General features: G+C 37.0%; 1 protein-coding gene and 1 pseudogene across 4 annotated transcripts in view; one reads left to right on the forward strand and one right to left on the reverse strand.

Annotated features, from left to right (window-relative positions):
• Window positions 1-18,677, forward strand: part of Pkhd1l1 (PKHD1 like 1) — a 134,419-nt gene that overhangs the window by 20,897 nt on the left and 94,845 nt on the right. For all 4 annotated transcript variants that reach the window (XM_087898766.1, XM_087898767.1, XM_087898768.1 and 1 more), the window contains exons 10-23: window positions 1,062-1,132; window positions 2,286-2,396; window positions 3,932-4,021; window positions 6,439-6,707; window positions 7,953-8,044; window positions 8,656-8,815; window positions 9,190-9,325; window positions 9,971-10,114; window positions 10,692-10,849; window positions 12,211-12,324; window positions 14,002-14,151; window positions 14,737-14,861; window positions 15,815-15,978; window positions 17,003-17,175. In XM_087898766.1, the coding sequence (XP_087754892.1) occupies window positions 1,062-1,132; window positions 2,286-2,396; window positions 3,932-4,021; window positions 6,439-6,707; window positions 7,953-8,044; window positions 8,656-8,815; window positions 9,190-9,325; window positions 9,971-10,114; window positions 10,692-10,849; window positions 12,211-12,324; window positions 14,002-14,151; window positions 14,737-14,861; window positions 15,815-15,978; window positions 17,003-17,175 (1,957 nt within the window). The remainder of the gene's footprint in view (window positions 1-1,061; window positions 1,133-2,285; window positions 2,397-3,931; window positions 4,022-6,438; window positions 6,708-7,952; window positions 8,045-8,655; window positions 8,816-9,189; window positions 9,326-9,970; window positions 10,115-10,691; window positions 10,850-12,210; window positions 12,325-14,001; window positions 14,152-14,736; window positions 14,862-15,814; window positions 15,979-17,002; window positions 17,176-18,677) is intronic.
• On the reverse strand, window positions 16,559-16,860 carry LOC125414967 (small nuclear ribonucleoprotein G pseudogene; annotated as a pseudogene).

Genomic DNA, 18,677 nt, shown 5'->3' on the forward strand with positions numbered 1-18,677 from the left:
AATTAGTGGAAATCACCCCAGTGTCATCCACAATAAATTACATTCAAATTTTATTTCGGGAGGCAATTTTCCTGTTAACTTCAGAAGCAGCATTAATTTTTGAGATGCATCGTCTGGCCAGACACAGTGTTATTGATGCTGGCGTGGTTTCAGATCAGGGGAATCAACTGGAAAGCTTACGATATGAAAATCGACAAATTAAGATGGTCTCCTTAAGCAACACATTTAGCAGAAAGCAGAAAGTATATCCCTAGACTCTTTAGTGTTGAAAGTGCACATTGTAAAACCTGGGTTAGATTGACAGCAGAGTTCGCCGCAAGACTCGCATATCCAAGAGACTAGCTCAGTGGATTTTCAGAATTCTGGTGGGGTTTTTTTTTTTTTTCAGTCTTCCAGGTCACGGAATTATAACTGTCTATAAAAATATATACAAATATTAGAGCCTGTGTTTGTGAAGGATGATTTAAACTTTGTAAATAAACCTTGCTCTCACCATTTTTACTGTCACACAAATAGTGGGCTGGCTAGGGGTACTGGGTAACGTCTAGTTAGAGATGGGCGCTGGATATAAGGGGCCTGGCTGTGGCTCTGGTTCTGCCACTTACTGGCTTTGTATTCTTGGCTAAATTAACTCTTTGATGTTTATGTCACGTGTGAAGATCAGTTGACACAATAAACCGAGCACTCTTAGCTCAGTGTCCTTGGACCCGGGGAGACTCCAGGCAAAGGGCAGTGGGGGACAGGAGGAACAGCTCACCTATACAAAACAAAATTTTCCTGCTGGGTTCTGTTTTAATCCTTTTGCAAAAAAAAAAAATCCTAAAGTGAACTTTATTAAATATTCAGCGTATGCAGTTTAGTAAGTCCTCAGAAATCTACATACACGCAGAACCGACAAGTGTATGCGGATGTGGCCTGTTTGATTGCTTCCTTCAGAAGTTCTACCCTGCTCCTCTGCGAACCATGCCTTAATTTCTGTCATTGTAGCAACCAAATTGAGTAACAAAATCCATCAATATAGGTGGTTTTTAAAACAAAGAACTGCTTTTTTTTCCCAACAGGAGTTTCCCAGAGAAAATGACATATTTTGTTTCATCTCTCAATAAAATTTCAATGTTTCAGACATATGCAGGTATGTGACATGTCCTTCAGTTCTATGTGAGAGAGGTAACATACACTTCAGCTCACCCAACCAAGTGTAGTAACACCAGTAAAGTGTATATTAGTTTATGTACTGCTAGGAAATTAAAAGTACCCATAATGGGGCGTGTGATTGAAGGTGCGACAGGAAGCTAGAAGCCCTCAAAACTATGCGTAGTGTAAGGTTGAGAAATAGACTCGTTGCCCTAGCAGGGAGAGCACCGAAACAGGCCTGCTTGACTTTAGTTGTTGAGTTAAAGATAAAAAAAAGAAAACCTCTCAGTTTCAACCATATGCCAGTATTGTCAGATTTGCAGTAGCAATATATTGAATCATAATAGTAATAACAATAATTCTGAGATTGAGGTTACTTTAGAAGACTCACACCTATTGATTAGATCATGTTAAATATTGCATATTATATGTAAATAAAAAACTATGAAATCATTTAGTAATGATTTACCATATGGATGGACTGGGCTGTTTTAATGATATTAAACCTTTTCTGTAAAAAAAAAACCATAATTAAATGCATTTTTTTTGAGAAAATATCAGATGTCACTCCAAAGCCAAACACAGCTCCTGCCTGTGATTCTGGCACTCAGGAGGCTGAGGCAGGAGCTTTCCAGTGAATTCAAGGTCAACCTTGGCTACACACCCGGTACCAAGCCCACCAGGGTTTTTTATCACCCTGTCAAAACCAACTCGTTGCTCTATAGATGCATGTTCTTCAAATCCCGTAGGAAGAGGTCTGCTTCTGCCGTAATTCTGCCTGTTCTCTTTGGGAACTGATTGTGTGTGCTCAGCTCATGTTTTCTCTACTTTTTCATCCTTTTGAGGGCTTTTTAGCACCAATCGGTACCCACACCTGCCAGGGTCAAAGCCTGAATTCCTTCCCTGGCAACCCACCTTAGGCGTTCTCAAGCGCTCCTGTGTTAGGGATGATGGCTAGGACATGTGGAAATCGGCGTTCTCAAGCGCTCCTGTGTTAGGGATGGTGGCTAGGACATGTGGAAATCGGCGTTCTCAAGCGCTCCTGTGTTAGGGATGGTGGCTAGGACATGTGCAAATCTTGGTAAAAGGAAGCAGATTGGATTTGTGTGTGACATTTACAACATTTTACATAATGTGCCTTCCTTCCTCAGAGGTCACAACAATTTCCCCTTCAAAAGGAAGCACTCAAGGCGGCACCGTTCTGACTATACACGGGCGGTTCTTTGATCAGACCGACCTCCCAGTGAGAGTTCTAATTGGAGGTATTTTATGTTTATATATACTTTTTATTGTACTACTTTATAAAATCAAATCCTGCCTGTTCTTTAGGAATCTATATGGAACGTTGCCTTTTCATCATTGTGATCTGTTAGAAATATTTCCTAACCGAGCTACTCTGTCGACACAAAATAATCCCAATCAAGCCAAATCAGACCGGATTAAAAAATATCCAGGTTTAATTAGACACCTGTGCTCTGGGACGGCCCTGAGGGGAACAGGAAGCTGCTAACACGACCACCAGAGAGGAAAAGGGAAAACCACATGTTTATTTTCTGGGGAGCAGTTTAAATAGTCTGTGAGAGTATTTTTGACCTTTTCTGGAGAGCGGTCAGTTTTGGTGGGCTACCTTGACCCTTCTGGGGAGGGGCAAGGTTTGAGGGACACAGAGGAGGGACCTCCAAAGATAGAGGCCAAGGCTGGGATGTCATTATCATCGATTTAAAACTGGATATTTTTGCTAAATATTTGCTTCTAGAGGTTAATATTTTTCCCACTTCCCAAAGCCCTGTGCCATGTACCGCAGGAATTTGAACTCCAAGTGTGGCATCAGAGAGCATCCTGGATGCCCCCTTCCAACTCGACACTACAGCTGAGGTCACCTTCTGGGATGTTTCTTAAACACCTTTCTTGATCTGTAGCTACCTGTCAATGAGTTTGCTAGTAATGGGGGTGTGTGTGTGTGTAAATTGTTATATTGGGATACTCTTACACATTTTCTTGTAGTCTTCAAGCATAGTCAACAATTGCTGGTGATATTTTCCTTGGAAAGAGCATTAATTAATGCACTACCCATTTATAAAGACACATGACTCTGCTGACACATCACTGTGATGTCTTTTCTGGAACTCTCTTGGGAGAAGGACCTATGTAGCTATTAAGGGAGCATAGGTCAATGCAATGATGGGGCTTCCCTAATTGAGTCACAATGACGTCACACCACTTAAGAGGCAGGGGACAGATTCCTGTCCATGTACTAGGCACATGTATTCCCCTCCCTTCCCTCCTCCCACTCCCTGCACCTTCTCCCATACAACCCCCATCCACTCCTCAGAGAGGGTGATGCCTCCCATGGGAGTCATCAAAGTCTGTAGCATCACTTGAGGCAGGACCAAGCCCCCGCTCCCCCAGTGTCTAGGCTGAGCAAGGAATCCCTTCATAGGGAATGGGTTCCCAAAAGCCAGTTCATGCTCAAGGGATAAATACTGGTCCCACTGCCAGTGGCCCCACTGCCCAAAGAGCATTTAATGCTCTCACAGTGGATCGATTTGGTTTCAATTTTCGCCACCCACACTGTGGTTCAAACCATGCCTAACTCCAGTTCCAGGGAATCTAAAGCCCTTTTCTGACCTTCCCAGGGACGAAGCATGCATGCGGTGGGCAAGCATACACTCAAGCTAAATGAACATAAAATAAAATTGATAAATCTAATAAAAATTTCGCAGCATTTCAAGGTAGGCTGGTGTGATTTACATTCGGAAGCCTGTTTGTAACAGCTTTATATTTTACTTCTCTGTAGGTCAAGCCTGTGATATTTTGAATGTCACAGAAAATAGCATACATTGCAAGACTCCTCCCAAACCTAAGATCCTCAAAACCCTATATCCAGGTAAGTTATCATAAGTTAGAATGTCAATTTCTGTGTTTGCGGGGAAAATTATTACTGACGTAGATTCTTAAGGTAAAAATATTAGTTGAACTTTTAGGAATTTTAATAAATTTCCTAAAAGTTTTCCAGTTTACACTGTCTAGGTTCATAGAGATTTTTCTAGCAGCCGCTCCGTCAACCCTGAGACTGTTTTCATTAAAATAGTGGCATCAAAGCTGGACCCGAAATTCTAACATCTTTCTGCAATATAGCACGACTTTATTGGAAACATAAAATGGTTTAATTCTTTAAATCACATTGTGGCACAGTGTGAAAATTCTAACAGTCTATGTGGCCTCACTCCTGGTGCGGGAGAATTATCTGTATTCTGTCAATCATATTTTAATAAAACGCTGATTGGCCAGGCAGGCAGTATAGGCGGGAAAGCCAGACAGGAAGTAGGGGTGGAGCAAAGAGACTGGGAGTATTCTGGAAGCAGAAGCTCTCTCTCAGCCATTCCTGGGCAGACCACCGAAGAGGCAACATGTAAGCTGTCACACTGAGAAAGGTACTGAGCCCATGTGGCTAACATAGATAAGGATAATGGGGTAACATAAGTTATAAGAGTTAACAAGAAGCCTGACCTAATGCGCCATTCAGTTTATAACCTTATGGAGTCCTGTGTGTAATTTCTCTTTGGGATTTGCCGGCTGTTGGGGTACCGGGCAGGACGGAAACCCCAACAAGCTGGCCCTCATGCTACACACTCCTACACAAAGAGCTCCAGGCAACTAAGGAATGCTGGTACTGGGATAAACTGTCTTCACCAGGGAAGGGCATACAAAATAGTCATTCAAGGCTAAGTGGTCATCCCTGAAAACAGGCTTACAAGTAACTCTGTGAAAACTTAGCAGGGTCTATTTAGGAATTATTAGGAATTAGGGATATATATATATATATATATATATATATATATATCATATAGCTTATATATTAAGATATATGCAATATATTAAGGAATAAATAAAAACAATTAAGAGAAAAAGGCCATGAATTTGGAGACGAGTGGGAGGAGTATGCAGGAGGGTTTTGAGGAAGAAAAGGGAAAAATGTTGTAAATATATTATAATCCTAAAAATAATGCTTTTTCCAAAATGGTTAAAAAGACTTTCTGTGCTCAAAGCATTGCTGTGGGAGATTCAATCTTACTGGTTTAGAATGATGTGGGCATAAAAGCAGAGGAAAGAAACACCACTCAGAGTTTTTCCAGACTTCCTCATTCTAGTCCCTTGAAGTCGCCATGTCTGGCCACCCTACTCCTGCCTCCTGCATCTTGGAAAATCTGTGTGTAGCCACAGCTGGGTGTCTTTTGAAAACGGTGAAATCTATGCTTTATCATGCCATTGGTGTTTGTAGTGTAACAAAGTATCATTTGCAGCCTCCTAGATTTCTTTGCTTTGAAAATCAGGAAAGCGTTCTCAATTTACAAAATAATTTCGATATTAATGATTGACGATTCAGAGAAAGTTGTGTATCAGTGACCACTGACACTATAAGAGGCTGACTTTCATCTGCTCAAGTTTTTTCTCAGCAAATTCAGATAAAGAGGATTAGCTATTATTTTCCAGATGCAAACAAAAGACTGCTGAAGGAAGGTGTTGGCCTTGTGGTGTTACAGTTTTCAGGAAAAGAAGAAAAAAGCCTTTGACAGTTCCTTTCTGATTGAGAAAAGATGAATCCACATGTTTGTCTCACATGTGTAGTCACACCTAACTGAGAAATTTCCCTCTGTGGTTCTATCTAATAAGCAGACGACATATCACAATTTATCCTACAAGTGTAGATCCACCTAATCTAGAAGCAGGTGACATCTTAGCACACAGTCGATGTTTGGAAAAGCAGCAACAGAGGAGAGCAAATACTGAGACAAATATTAAAACACCAATATCTGTACTTTTGCTACAGACTTTGCATGCCAGTTATTGAATAACTTTTGTTAGAGAAAATGATCAAGACAAGTTTGTTTGTTTTTAATAATCAAATGGTTTGAATTTTGGAGCTTTGGGACTTTGCTATGTGAAACACCAGTCATACAGTTGAACATCATAGTATAGCCATGTGTTGCCATCTTACCTAAAGAGTAACTAGGTATAAAATGTTTAAAATGCGTATCAACCACATTATATTTCCACGTGCAGTATAGATGGAAATGTCAACCCGGGGAGATCAAGTCATGATAATTAAAGAGTGGACGAGTCTAATAACAAGCACTCTGTCTCTAGGATTAGCACGTGTAGAATGTGCACAACTGTTTATACACATGCTCTGAAAATGCAAGCTGACACAGGGCCTCAGTAATAAACAGGACCACAAAATATATCATCAAGATATTGCAACCTCACTCTGATGAACAATTTTATTTATTACATTATATTTAGGTGGAAGAGGCCTAAAGATTGAAGTCTGGAATAATAGCCGGCCAGTACACCTTGAAGAGATACTTGAATACAATGAACATACCCCAGGGTACATGGGTGCCAGTTGGACAGATTCTGCTTCCTATGTTTGGCCCATGGAACAAGATACATTTGTTGCACGCATCAGTGGATTTTTGGTGCCTCCAGAGTCTGATGTTTATAGATTTTATATCAAAGGTGATGACCGCTACGCTATTTATTTCAGCCAGACCGGAAACCCAGAGGATAAGGTAGGGAACCTGCAATATGTTATTGGATAGCATGAAAACACTATTATAAATTCTTTAATGTGTTTCACATATTTTAATTGAAATTAGTGAATATATTAAAGACTATATGAAAAATGATTTCATGAGATTAGGTCCTTGCTATTTTAACACATGTGTGATCCAATACTGTAAACTTCTAGTAGGAACTTGACAGTCTCAATAAAAAAATTTTGTTCCTAACTCAAATCCTTTGTCAAGGGAAATACCCCCCTCCCCACACACACAGAGGAAGTTTTCTTTATTATGAAGGAATTATAACCATAATAAGAGAAATTTAAAAATAATTTTAAAATCTTTCACATTTTCTTGGTTATAAGATGAAAGTCTGTCTTAATGCTACAATCTGTATTTGAGGTTTTGCACAGAGAGAATCATAAATCCAATTTTCTAGTCATTTTTGTCTTGTATTAGTATTATATGCTAAGTACGATTGTTGTTTATTGACATTTTAAATTACTATGTTACTGCATGTGTTTACTAAGCCTATATGTATCTCAGCACAAACAATTTTTAAATTTTGTATTTTTTACATCTATGAATAAATACATTATTGACTGTCGGTATTTATGTGAAGTTTTAATATTACGGACTAGTCTCTCAAGAGAGTTTCAAGAATGTGAAAATAATAATTTAAAATTTAAAATCACACTTAAGTACTCAATTTATTTGACAAGATGTTTTCTTATACTGGCTACGTAGGCTTAAATTGTTATTTGCTGTCTATAAATTCTAATGCTCCATAACTTGTCCACACCGTTATCCAATGATGATGTAGTCCTTCTTAATAAGAAGCATAAAGTCCTCTCGCCATTCCATGTATTTATCTGACTTGGGTCACTTTCAAGTATACATACATTTAAGTAATTTAGATAAAATCTTTAAGAGATTTTTTTCATAACAAAAGTCCATTTAATAATAATAACAACTCTATCCCTAGTTTGTATTTCTAATATTTTCTATTACAGTTCTATTATTGGAAAGACTATAACTATGTGGTAGACATTGGTATCAGTAAAGAATGAAACAAATAAAGATTTGAAAATTTTTAAGTTAATGTTGCTATGGATAAGAGATCTTAGAAGAAAAAGGTGGATTTTTACATTTTCCTGTTGATAAAATTTTTTAAATTGAAGAAATGATAATTGAAAATTAATTGTAAAAAAGTTATTTATGTTAAAATTCTTTCTTCTCTCTCTCTGGGATAAGGTGAAGATCGCACATCACTCAGCCAATGCCAACAGTTATTTTTCAAGTTCAACACAAAGTTCAGATGAGATTCATCTGCAGAAAGGAAAAGCGTAAGGGTATTTTTCTTGCATTTAAGTTCTTGTATGGAATTTAAAATGTAACCTTATATTTCAATACAGTTTGATTTGTTTTAACTGGCATGCAAAATGGTCTATTGGCTTAATTTAGAGAGTTAATCATTCTCAAAGGCTGAGGGCACTGTTAATTGTACAAACTCGCCAGGCATGCACAAAGCCCTAGGTCCATAGCTGTAACTGTAAGTGTTTACTTTCCACAATTTTGTGAGCTACAGAAGTATGATAAATGTAACCTGTTTTCTCTGAAGCCCTAAGCTTCTTCATTAACTCCCTCCTCCCACAGTGTTGTGTCCCAGAGAATTATCACAGTCTGACCATTGTGCCAGCTCCTCAGGGATGAGGCTGTTGTCTTCTCCAGTAAATATTTATTGACTAACCTTAATCAGGAAAACTTTTTGGAAATGTTTGTATATTCTAGAGTTAGTTTTGTTTAACAGACGGCTAAAAACCTTGTATTAATTGTACATTTACACATTATTATAATTGAATAACTTTTATACACGTTGCTGGTTTTATTCATTTAAAAAAGATTTCATGACATATGTTTTGGGGAAAATATTTATCTTCTTTACTCTATTTCCCAGATATTACATTGAAATCTTGCTACAAGAGTATAGATTGAGTGCTTTTGTTGATGTTGGACTATACCAACATAAGAGTGTCTTCACTGAACAGCAGACAGGAGACGCAGTAAACGAAGAACAAGTCATTAAGTCTCAGTCAACAATCATCCCGGAAGTACAGGTTTGCAGTGATGATACATCCACTTTCTTGAAAACCAGTGTCTGGTACTGGGGATCATCACTGGGATATTTGCATAACATCTGTGAGGCCCTGGGTTCACTCCATATCCCTTAAAAGATTAAATGTATGAGGACCGGCTCCATTTTGTTATTTCATTGAGTGTCAGTGGAATATAATTACATAGTTGTTGAATTTGCTCTTGACATACCTATATTACAACAATCAGGATTTTATTTCTTAAGACTCATTTAAACATGTTTTAAAATATCATTTACATTAAAATATAACACTGGAGAGACATTGCATAGCTAAATTACAATGATGTAAAGCTCACTTAATCTATATTTTAATTTTCTTATTTATTTGGAAAATAGATTATAACCTTGGAAAACTGGGAGACAACCAATGCTACAAATGAAGTTCAGCAGGTTGTAGTAACCAGCCCATGTGTGAGAACTAACTCATGTTCACGTTCCCAATACAGATTCATCTACAACATGGAAAAGACTGGTAAGCTATACTAACAAGAGAATTATTTGCCTTTGCATATAAACATAGGTATAAGGACTCACTCTAGCACAATGATAATTTAGAAGTAGTAGCTTCAGTAGCATGCTAGAGAAAGGAGAAGAAACATATTTTGAAGAAAAGTTTCTACTAAGATTAGAAAATTGCGAACAACTTTCCAGCATATACTATTGTATTTATTTATTAAAGCATATGCATATTTGTACATATTGACTCTCAGGCATAAGTTCAGAAACTATGAATGAAAATTACCATAATACAGAATAAATACACCTTTGAATTTGTCTTATAATTAACCCACAAAGTACTAATTTATCAGTTAATAGCATTCTATATTAATAAATTCTAAAAATTAATAATCCTAAACAATTATTTTTGTTGTCTTGAGCAAGACATATCAAATAATGTATTCAGTACTTATTATAGAATATTGAAATAAAATATGGTTCCCTACTGTTAAAGACATTACTAGCCAATTAAACAGTCAACATTATTACCCCAGGTCAGTTTTCTGCTTGATAACTTTAATGTTCCCAAGAATAAATTTAAGTACAAGACACCAGTTTGGGTTGCAAAAGTCTAGGAAGATTTCAATTCTTCTATTTTCCTTTTTTAATTCATCCAAAGTCTGGCTACCTGCTGATGCTTCTGACTTCATGTTGCAATCGGCTTTAAATGACCTTTGGTCTATAAAACCAGATTCAGTGCAAGTGACCAGCAAGAGGGATCTTCAGACCTTTATTTACACAATAACCTTTGTGTCAGCTAGAGGTAAGCTTGTGCTTCATTTGTATTGTAGAACATAGAGAAACTTTGAAACTTCGACAGAGACCTTAACAAATAAATGGCAAAATCAAAACAGGATTTATGACAAGACTGTACCCAACAGAGAGAGGTAGTGGAGTTCAGGGTCTCACCTGTTACAAAGTGGTACCTTGAGCAAGCCCGTGAGTGTAAGCTGTTATTGAAAATCCACTTCATGCTCTGTTATTGATAGTCATCAAAACTAAACGGATTTTTGCACTAAAATACAGACATAAAAATGCAATAAATGTTTTGAATGCCCAGTTGTTCCCTTCGCCTTTACTGCCTGATTCGATTACAACCTGCTTTTCTTATAATATTTCCTCTGAACCTACAGATGGAATTTAAATGGATTAAATGCCATTTTGCTCTCTCTATTGTGAATAAGTCTATACTATGATATCCTGCATCTTTCCCATTCTTATTTCTTTTATGTTAATGAAACTCCAAATACAACCAATTTGGTTACAGTTGAATGTCACTTTTAGATGTATGGGTGTCATGTTAACTATCTCTTTCAAATTCTGTTTGGTGCCACATGCAGGAGATTTTGATCTGCTTGGTTATGAAGTATTTGAAGGGAATAATGTCACGCTGGATATCACGGAACAAACCAGAGGAAAACCCAATTTGGAGACGTTCACACTAAACTGGGATGGGATTGCTTCTAAGCCCCTTGCCCCGGAGTCATCGGAAGCTGAAGTATGCTCTAGAAACATCCTACCATGTATTTCTTATGGATCTTGCCCAGTTAACACTGGCTACTCATACACAAAAGAGAAAAGACATTGCTTCGTGGCATCAGCGATAATCACTTAATTTTTGTTTAACTAATGAAATGTTTATCATAAATGATTCTTGTCTCACATGGGCACAAAGTCAATTTAGTGAGATTACCCATTTTTTCTGAGAAAGTATCTTAAAACCACCACAGCCATTCTCTACGTTTGTGTGGGAGATGCATGCCCCTTACCCACCCCAGTATTCTTCTTCACCCCAAATCCAAGTGTTCATTATGAACAAGTCAAAGAGACCTTTAGATACAGATACAGAAAAGACTCTGTAGCTCTTAAGACTAGAGAGGGAGGGGGAGGTGGGAAGGGGGAGGGAAAAGGGAGGCGGGGAGGAGGTGAAAATTTTTAATAAATAAATAAATAAACAAACAAATAAAAAGAGAAAAAAGAGAAAAGACTCTATAATAAAATTTAAATATTTTGTTATTTGATTAAAAAGATACCCGTCTAAATGTCAAGCTTATGATGTAGATAATACTTTCAGGAGATGTAATGCATTCTGCTACTGTCTTGGTCAATCATTGTAAGCCAACAGGGGAAGAGATATTACAAAAACTAAAAGAAGAAGAAAGTGATTCTTTGATCTATGTCAGCATGGCCTGTTAGTCTGCGTAGTGTTGTAGTGGGAGCTGTTTTTAAAGAAAGTATGCTTGTGCATTACCCAGTCATGGAAGCTGTACAGTGGGTTTCAATTACTATTTGCTTGGGAATTAAATACTATGTATTGCCTTCAGCCTTTAATCATTTTCTGTGTTTTGATAGACACATAGAAGTAAATGTCATGACTCACTAGTGTATAATAATCCCTATTTAATCCAGAATACTTAGTGTTTTAGAAAATTGGAAGTTTCGGGTTACAGTCAGCATTTAATCTGTTCTTTTGGAAGGAGATTTCATTTGAGCATATTTTTGTAGATAATTTGATGTATCAGGAAAACCATTTATTTGGAATATATTTAATTGGGTAATTGTTTATTTCAATTTTTATTGCTCTCCTTAAAAGACTTCTTAACAAAATGCCTTCATTATATAAAAACTAGACATAATCATCCTTAAAAAAATCTCTTGATGCCCATTGATCTCAATGGGCACTAAAATAATAACATATTAACTTGAAAATTTTTAGGAAATTATAAATGAAAGTATCCTAATTATGGCTAACATAGGAATTATCTCATGAAAATATTCTGATAGCTAGTTAATCAAACTGATAATAGAGTTACTTATATCTTAAGTTGATTAGAGGTAAGAGTAATGCTGTCCGTTCAGTTTCAGGCAGCTGTGGAAGAGATGGTGAGTGCCAAGTGTCCGCCAGAAATCTCACATCTGGAGGAAGGATATCTAGTAAAATACTTCAGAGACTACGAAACTGATTTTGAACTGGTATGTAGTGTTTGGTGAACGTTGAGAGGGACTCAATAAAACTTCTCACTAGTGTTTGAGATTTTGCGATTTCTTTCCTTGAGCCAGCATTAGTTGTTAGTAGCATTCTAAGTCAGACTGGAGAGGTCATTTACTTACAGGTTTGCTTGCAAGGCTCAGTCTAGCATCTTCCCCAACTCTAAGTCATTGGTGAAAACACTTCCAACACTCATGGATTTACTTGATAAATAGACAGTAAGCAAAACGGGTAACGATAAGAACTTCAAGATTGTGTTTACGTGTTTTCTTCAAATGAGTGAAGTGTGTGTTCTCTTCTTCCTTGGCTTCAGAGCATATAATTTGTATTGGAATGAGTCATACAGTAAATTTCTTGTCTTGCTTTGAAATCACTTAGTCTTTATTACAATGCCTAATTCTTATTTCTTTCTTTATGAGATTTATACATTTTCTTTAGTATACAGAGGAAAATATTAAAGATATACATCCTAATTGTGTTCTGAATACTTAAGAATGTCAGATGTGCATGCTTTCTAAGCGGCGTTCCAAGAATATAAAATGCAGGCATGGAGAGAGGGTCGGTGAATGAAACACATATACAAATGGGAGTTCCTGAGTTCATATTTCCAGAACCCAAGTAAAGTCAGCCATAGTGGCAAGTTTCTACAATTCCAGCACTCATATAGTGAGATTGGAGGTAGAGATATGGGAATTCCAAGAAGCTTGTAACCAGCTAGCTTGTATATGTAACAGCAAACAAGAGACCCAAACGAGGTGGAAGGTGTATACTCATTGCTAAATGTGTGCCGTGGCACTTGTGCACCACACACATAAACACAAATGTATACAAATCATCCACACACATATGCATAAAGATCGAACAGAGGGTCTAGGTATTTAAATGTGACCAATACTCTAAAAATAACTATGAATAACTAAATTATTTACTACATAGTACTTTGCGTTAGCAGATTTATTGGAGATGGAAATTTTTCAGCTTCATGGCAGCATGTGTATCTGAGAGTAGTCCTGTTGATGGTGAGGATTAGATTATACTCTATTCCTTCCTAGGTGCAACTCCTGTCTCTACCCAGAATTCATGTCCGGGCTGTGCTTGGCTTCAGCTATTAGGAACTCTAGGATCTTCCTCTCTTTGATGTTTCATGGAGATTTTTGCCCTCTGAAGTCAGTTGATTCTCTGATTTGGACAATTCCTATTTATCTTTAAAGGCAACTCATTTGTCACTTCCAGTGAGGTTTCTTTTACGTGAGCAAAAACCCCTCATCAAGATTAATATAACCCTTAGTTCTTTTGTCCCAAAGGGTTACCCCCTTCTTACAAGGATAGTGTTCTTGATCACTTGAATTATGAGAAATAAAATAAAAGTAAACAAAAACTTAGTACCTGGTACTAAACAAATATTCATGAAAAACGAATAGGCACCTTTAATGAGATGGTAGTAAGAGAAAAGATGATGGGACTTGAGAAACCTCCATACAGAAACACAATGGATGAATATGATTAGGGATCGGAATGAATGTATAAAGAATTTCTTAGATGGGAGAGACTGTTTCATGTTAAATACCAAAGAGATCGTGGGATTAGAGTAGGTTGGAGATGTTGGGAGAAAAGCAGAATGATAAATCACGTTTTCCTTTGAAATATTGTTGTTTCTGTAGGATCACATTAATAGAGGGCAGAGGACGGCTGAGACGGATGCTTACTGTGGCCGCTACTCCCTGAAAAACCCAGCTGTTCTTTTTGACTCAGCAGATGTTAAGCCAAACAAATTACCATATGGAGATATTTTATTATTTCCTCATAATCAGGTGAGCTTGTGAAAACTGCATGCTAATCCAATCAGGGAAATCGCCTGCTAATAAAATTCATGGAATTTTAAGGCTAGAAAAAACACTTGCCTTTTGGAATCATGTCACGTGGGACAGGAATAATGATTCTGATTCTGGCTTTTATGATCTTCCTCCTTGTGATTCTCAGAAGAACAAAGAAGGAAGAGGGGCAGGGAGGGAGAGAGAAATAGTAAGCAGGAAATAAATCATCATAGTTTATGGGTTTTGTTTTTGAAAATTTAGAATAATTATTTATATTGGGTTTAATTGGAATTTATAAATAACTCACTCTTAAAGAGAGTGAAATATTTTCTATTTTTTTAAAGGATATTGCATTCAAATGCATGAAGACATTATTATTAGGTTTTGTCTTCCATAAGTGAAAGTATCTCAATTCTTTCACAGCTGACTGGTTGAAATCTACTGTTTTTTTAAGTATTCTTGTGTACTTTATATGAAAATGTTCAATAAATATATATAGATTTTCATTGCAGTCACTTGAATTGTTACAATGCAAAATAATTGTAAAATATTGTTATTAACCGTTTTCATATTTTTATGTAGTTTTGTTTCGCATACAAAGGATCCTTAGCCAATCACATTGGTCTGAAGTTCAAGTACCAAGACAGTGGCAAGATCTTTAGAAGTGCTGATATGCAATTTGAATATGACTTTTCTTCTGGAAATAAGTAAGACACATTATGGCTTTACAACAAATTATACTACAATATACAGACTGGTTTCATTTCTTTTTCTTACCGTGATCCAGTTGACTTCATCTCAGAAGTTCAGGAACAACTCAACATACACAAATTAGCAAACAATGAGTAGATTAAAGAACAGAAATCATACGACTCCTTCAGTAGATACAGAAAAGGCTTTAGACAAAATCCAGAATCCCTTCATGACAAAACCCCAAAGAGATAAGTAATAGAAGGAACATGTCTTGACTTACAAAGGCTACATATAATAAAAACCCTCAAAGCATTTCCACTAAAATTAGAATCAGAACTTACTTTTCTATTTCCCATATATCTAACAAATAGTTGATTTTATGCTATCTTGTCTTTATTAATGTGCTCTACTCAAACTGTGCTTCTTAACTTCCCAAGTACCATGATGGAAAGTTATTTTACATCCCTATAGGTAAAGCCAAGGCTACAAATAAAATCTCTACATGTACACACTATTAATACCTCACCGACAGTGAAGTCTTTCATTCTATTGCATTTTAGGTTAGTTTCTGTTCATGTGTGTGTATACACATGCCTGTGGGCATATGTGCAAGTGTGTAAACACCGGAAATTAGTATTGGTGTTTCCTTAGTCATTTTCCACCGGATGGAGTTTTTCAGCAAACCTGGAGCTCCCCAGTTGGGCTGGGGCTACAGGCAATCAGATTAGGAGCTCTTCCTGACTCTGCCCTCCAGTGCTGTGACCAAAGCCTGTGGCACCAGATTTTTGTAGAGATGTTGGGGATCCGAACTCAGGTCCTTATGCTTGTACAGTGAACACTTTCCAAATAGAGCCATCTTTCTAGCCTATTGTTCTTTAGATTATAATAATACTTATCTTATATCATATCATATCATATCATATTATATTATACTAACATAAACACAAAATTATGTGACATATTTCAGGTGGACCTACACTTGCATAGACCTTCTAGAGTTCTTACAAACCAAATATATGGGGACAAGTTTTTCTCTACAGAGGATTATCTTACAAAAATCATCAGAATACCAGTCCGTCTATGTGGATGCAGTGTACATTGGACAAACACCTACAGTCTCAGCTTTGGGAGGTATGTTGGCTCATTTTATTTACAGTTCAACCTTCAAAATCTAGCTTTTAAAATGTTACCATGGAAATCATTGTCATATTCAGTGGTAAAGACAAAATACTAATCCATGAATATTAATGATCTGCTCTTTTACCTCAGTAGTATTATGAATTAACTTTACTTGTAATGAATAGGGCTGCGTGGTTATTTTAACAACGAATAAATTCTTAATGTCAGCCTCTTCCAATAATAGCAATTACTAGTTTACGATTCTGGATTTGGCTTGTTAATAAATAAACTATAGCAAACTTTGCTTATACATAGCTTTGCTTATCTTGGAGAAAGCAGCTATGAAGAGGGAAAGCTGTTCTTCAATGCAACTATTTGACAGTGACAACTTTCTGATATAGTGGACTTGAAAGCTTTCGTAGACTCGTGTAATAATAATGCTACGAGTGAAAATTTTTTTTCTGAGTATCACAAAAGTTTATTTAGCAAAAAGCTTTTTTTTTTAAAAAATGAAAATGTACATGACCCAATTTTACACCTAAGTCAAACAGTCCTTTGGGGAAGTATGTGAACTCCTCTGCTGAATAGCCATTGTTTAGACTCTTTCCAAGGCTTCTAACATGATGATGCTGTTTCCTCGTATGACCAGCATGCCGACGTTATTCTGTTGCCCACTAGTTGCCATCTCCACACACTCATCAGTGACAAGATTCACAAAGGGATCAAAGCCCCGAAGTATTCCTTGTACATGTCTGCCACCATTTAACTTCAATGATAACTTCTTGTCCATAAATTTCTTCAGTTCGGGAGGGTGGGCCTTGCTCACGGAGACTCTTCAGAGGGCTCAGCACGACGGAAAGGAGCTGGCAGCCTTACAGGCGCACGCGCAGCAGACCGGGCCTACAAGTGAAAATTTTATTTACACATCTTGGCATCATTTACCAAGTCCTATTGATAGATTTATGCACATATGAATTCTGTCAATCACATAGCGAAACCTGAACACTGTAATCTTATCTCCCACTGACTTTTACAGAAATGCCAAAGAGAAGACCTCCAGCATTAGCCAACAAAGGAATATTTTTAAAGCATTTTCAGGTGAATAAGACCAAAATAAATGGATCAACTACAGCGATTCAGTATTCTGTTACCATGACTTCATATAACTGCAGTCACAATATCCCCATGGTGGCTGTGAGCTTTGGGCAGGTAAGCCTTTATAGTTTACCACTTTCAACTTCATGACCTTCTGATTTGATGGAGTATATTTTCTTAATTAAAAAAAAATAGCCAGTATATAATTGAGTAACACTCATGCCAAAGCAGTGAACCTGGTGTATAGTCTTATTAAGCCTGAAGTCAAAAATGCTTTGAGATTTTTTAAAATGCGTCTGTAAGGAAAAATCAGGGGTAAATACCCATAGAAAACAAAATTAGGGTCCTATGACATGACTCAGTGGGCAAAGATGCCTGCTGCCAGTCTTGGTGGTCTAAGTTCAATCCCTCCCACAAGGTGGAAAGAAACAACCAAGTCCTACAAAATGTCCTATCACCTTCTTAGCCCACCATGACATTTCTCTCTCTCTCTCTCTCTCTCTCTCTCTCTCTGTCTCTCTGTCTCTCTCTCTCTCTCTCTCTCTCACACACACACACACACACACACACTGAGAATTAAAATGTAAAAAAAGAAGAAAGTATGTCAGAATTAAGTAGAATCTTCCTTGCAGATATAAAAATTCATGGGCTCTTTCAGTAGAGATGAGTTTTTAATTAATTTATATGTATGGGACTTTGCCTTCATGTGTGTCTGTCACTACATGTATGCAGTACCTGTAGAGGCCACAAAAGTCATGGGATCACTGGACCTACAGTTATGGATGGTTGTGAGCTGCCATGTGCATGCTGAAGATTAAACCTGCATCCTTTGTAGGCCAGTCAGGGTTATTCACCTATGAGATTCTCAAATATAAATCACTGAAGGAAAGTTGGATTCTGCAATGTTTTAAAGTTATTTCTGTTATAAACAGCATCATTTCATTTTTTTGCATCAAAATCTGTACAAACAGGGAGGATACAGTTTTCTATGGATCCAAAAGAATTTGAGCAGTGAAACAGCTTTAGAATTAGAAAATTCAACCAGAGTTCCATGCTAAAAATATAATGAACATTTTAAAACTTAACTTCCCATGGACGCCCACAGTTTAGTAGTTTTGTTTCCACAACAAATTGAAAACAAATATACAAGAACTCAAGATTAAAGTTTAGTCGACCCTTATGATTAGAGACCCTGCAGAGAACCTCTCAGCACTTAGCAACTTTACAGCGGAAGAGAATGACGAACTTTAGTCTCCAGAATATTTAAACATGTCTTCACGTCATTCTGGATCAGTGTTCAGTGTTGCTGTCTTCAAGATGTTCATTTTGTAAATATGTCCTGTAAATGCTTTGCTTACCCCTAGTATAAAATGTGTGGAATTGGGGCTTTGTGTTCCTCAATCACAAGCAACAATACTCTCATTTCCCAAGATCCTTCATTTGCACCAATCACTGCTCATTCTAATGCAGTTTTTGTTGTCTATTCAAGGTTTAACTGGAGAATAGGGGACTTGTTTGGTGTCTTTAAAATCACATTCGCATGCAAGACAAATGAAGCAACACACATTACCTTAGAAACTTTAGCTTTGAAATAACTGCAAGATTATATCCAGCTG

Source organism: Myodes glareolus, chromosome 19 (genome assembly GCF_982192425.1).
Source record: "Myodes glareolus chromosome 19, mMyoGla1.1, whole genome shotgun sequence".
NCBI lineage: Eukaryota > Metazoa > Chordata > Mammalia > Rodentia > Cricetidae > Myodes > Myodes glareolus.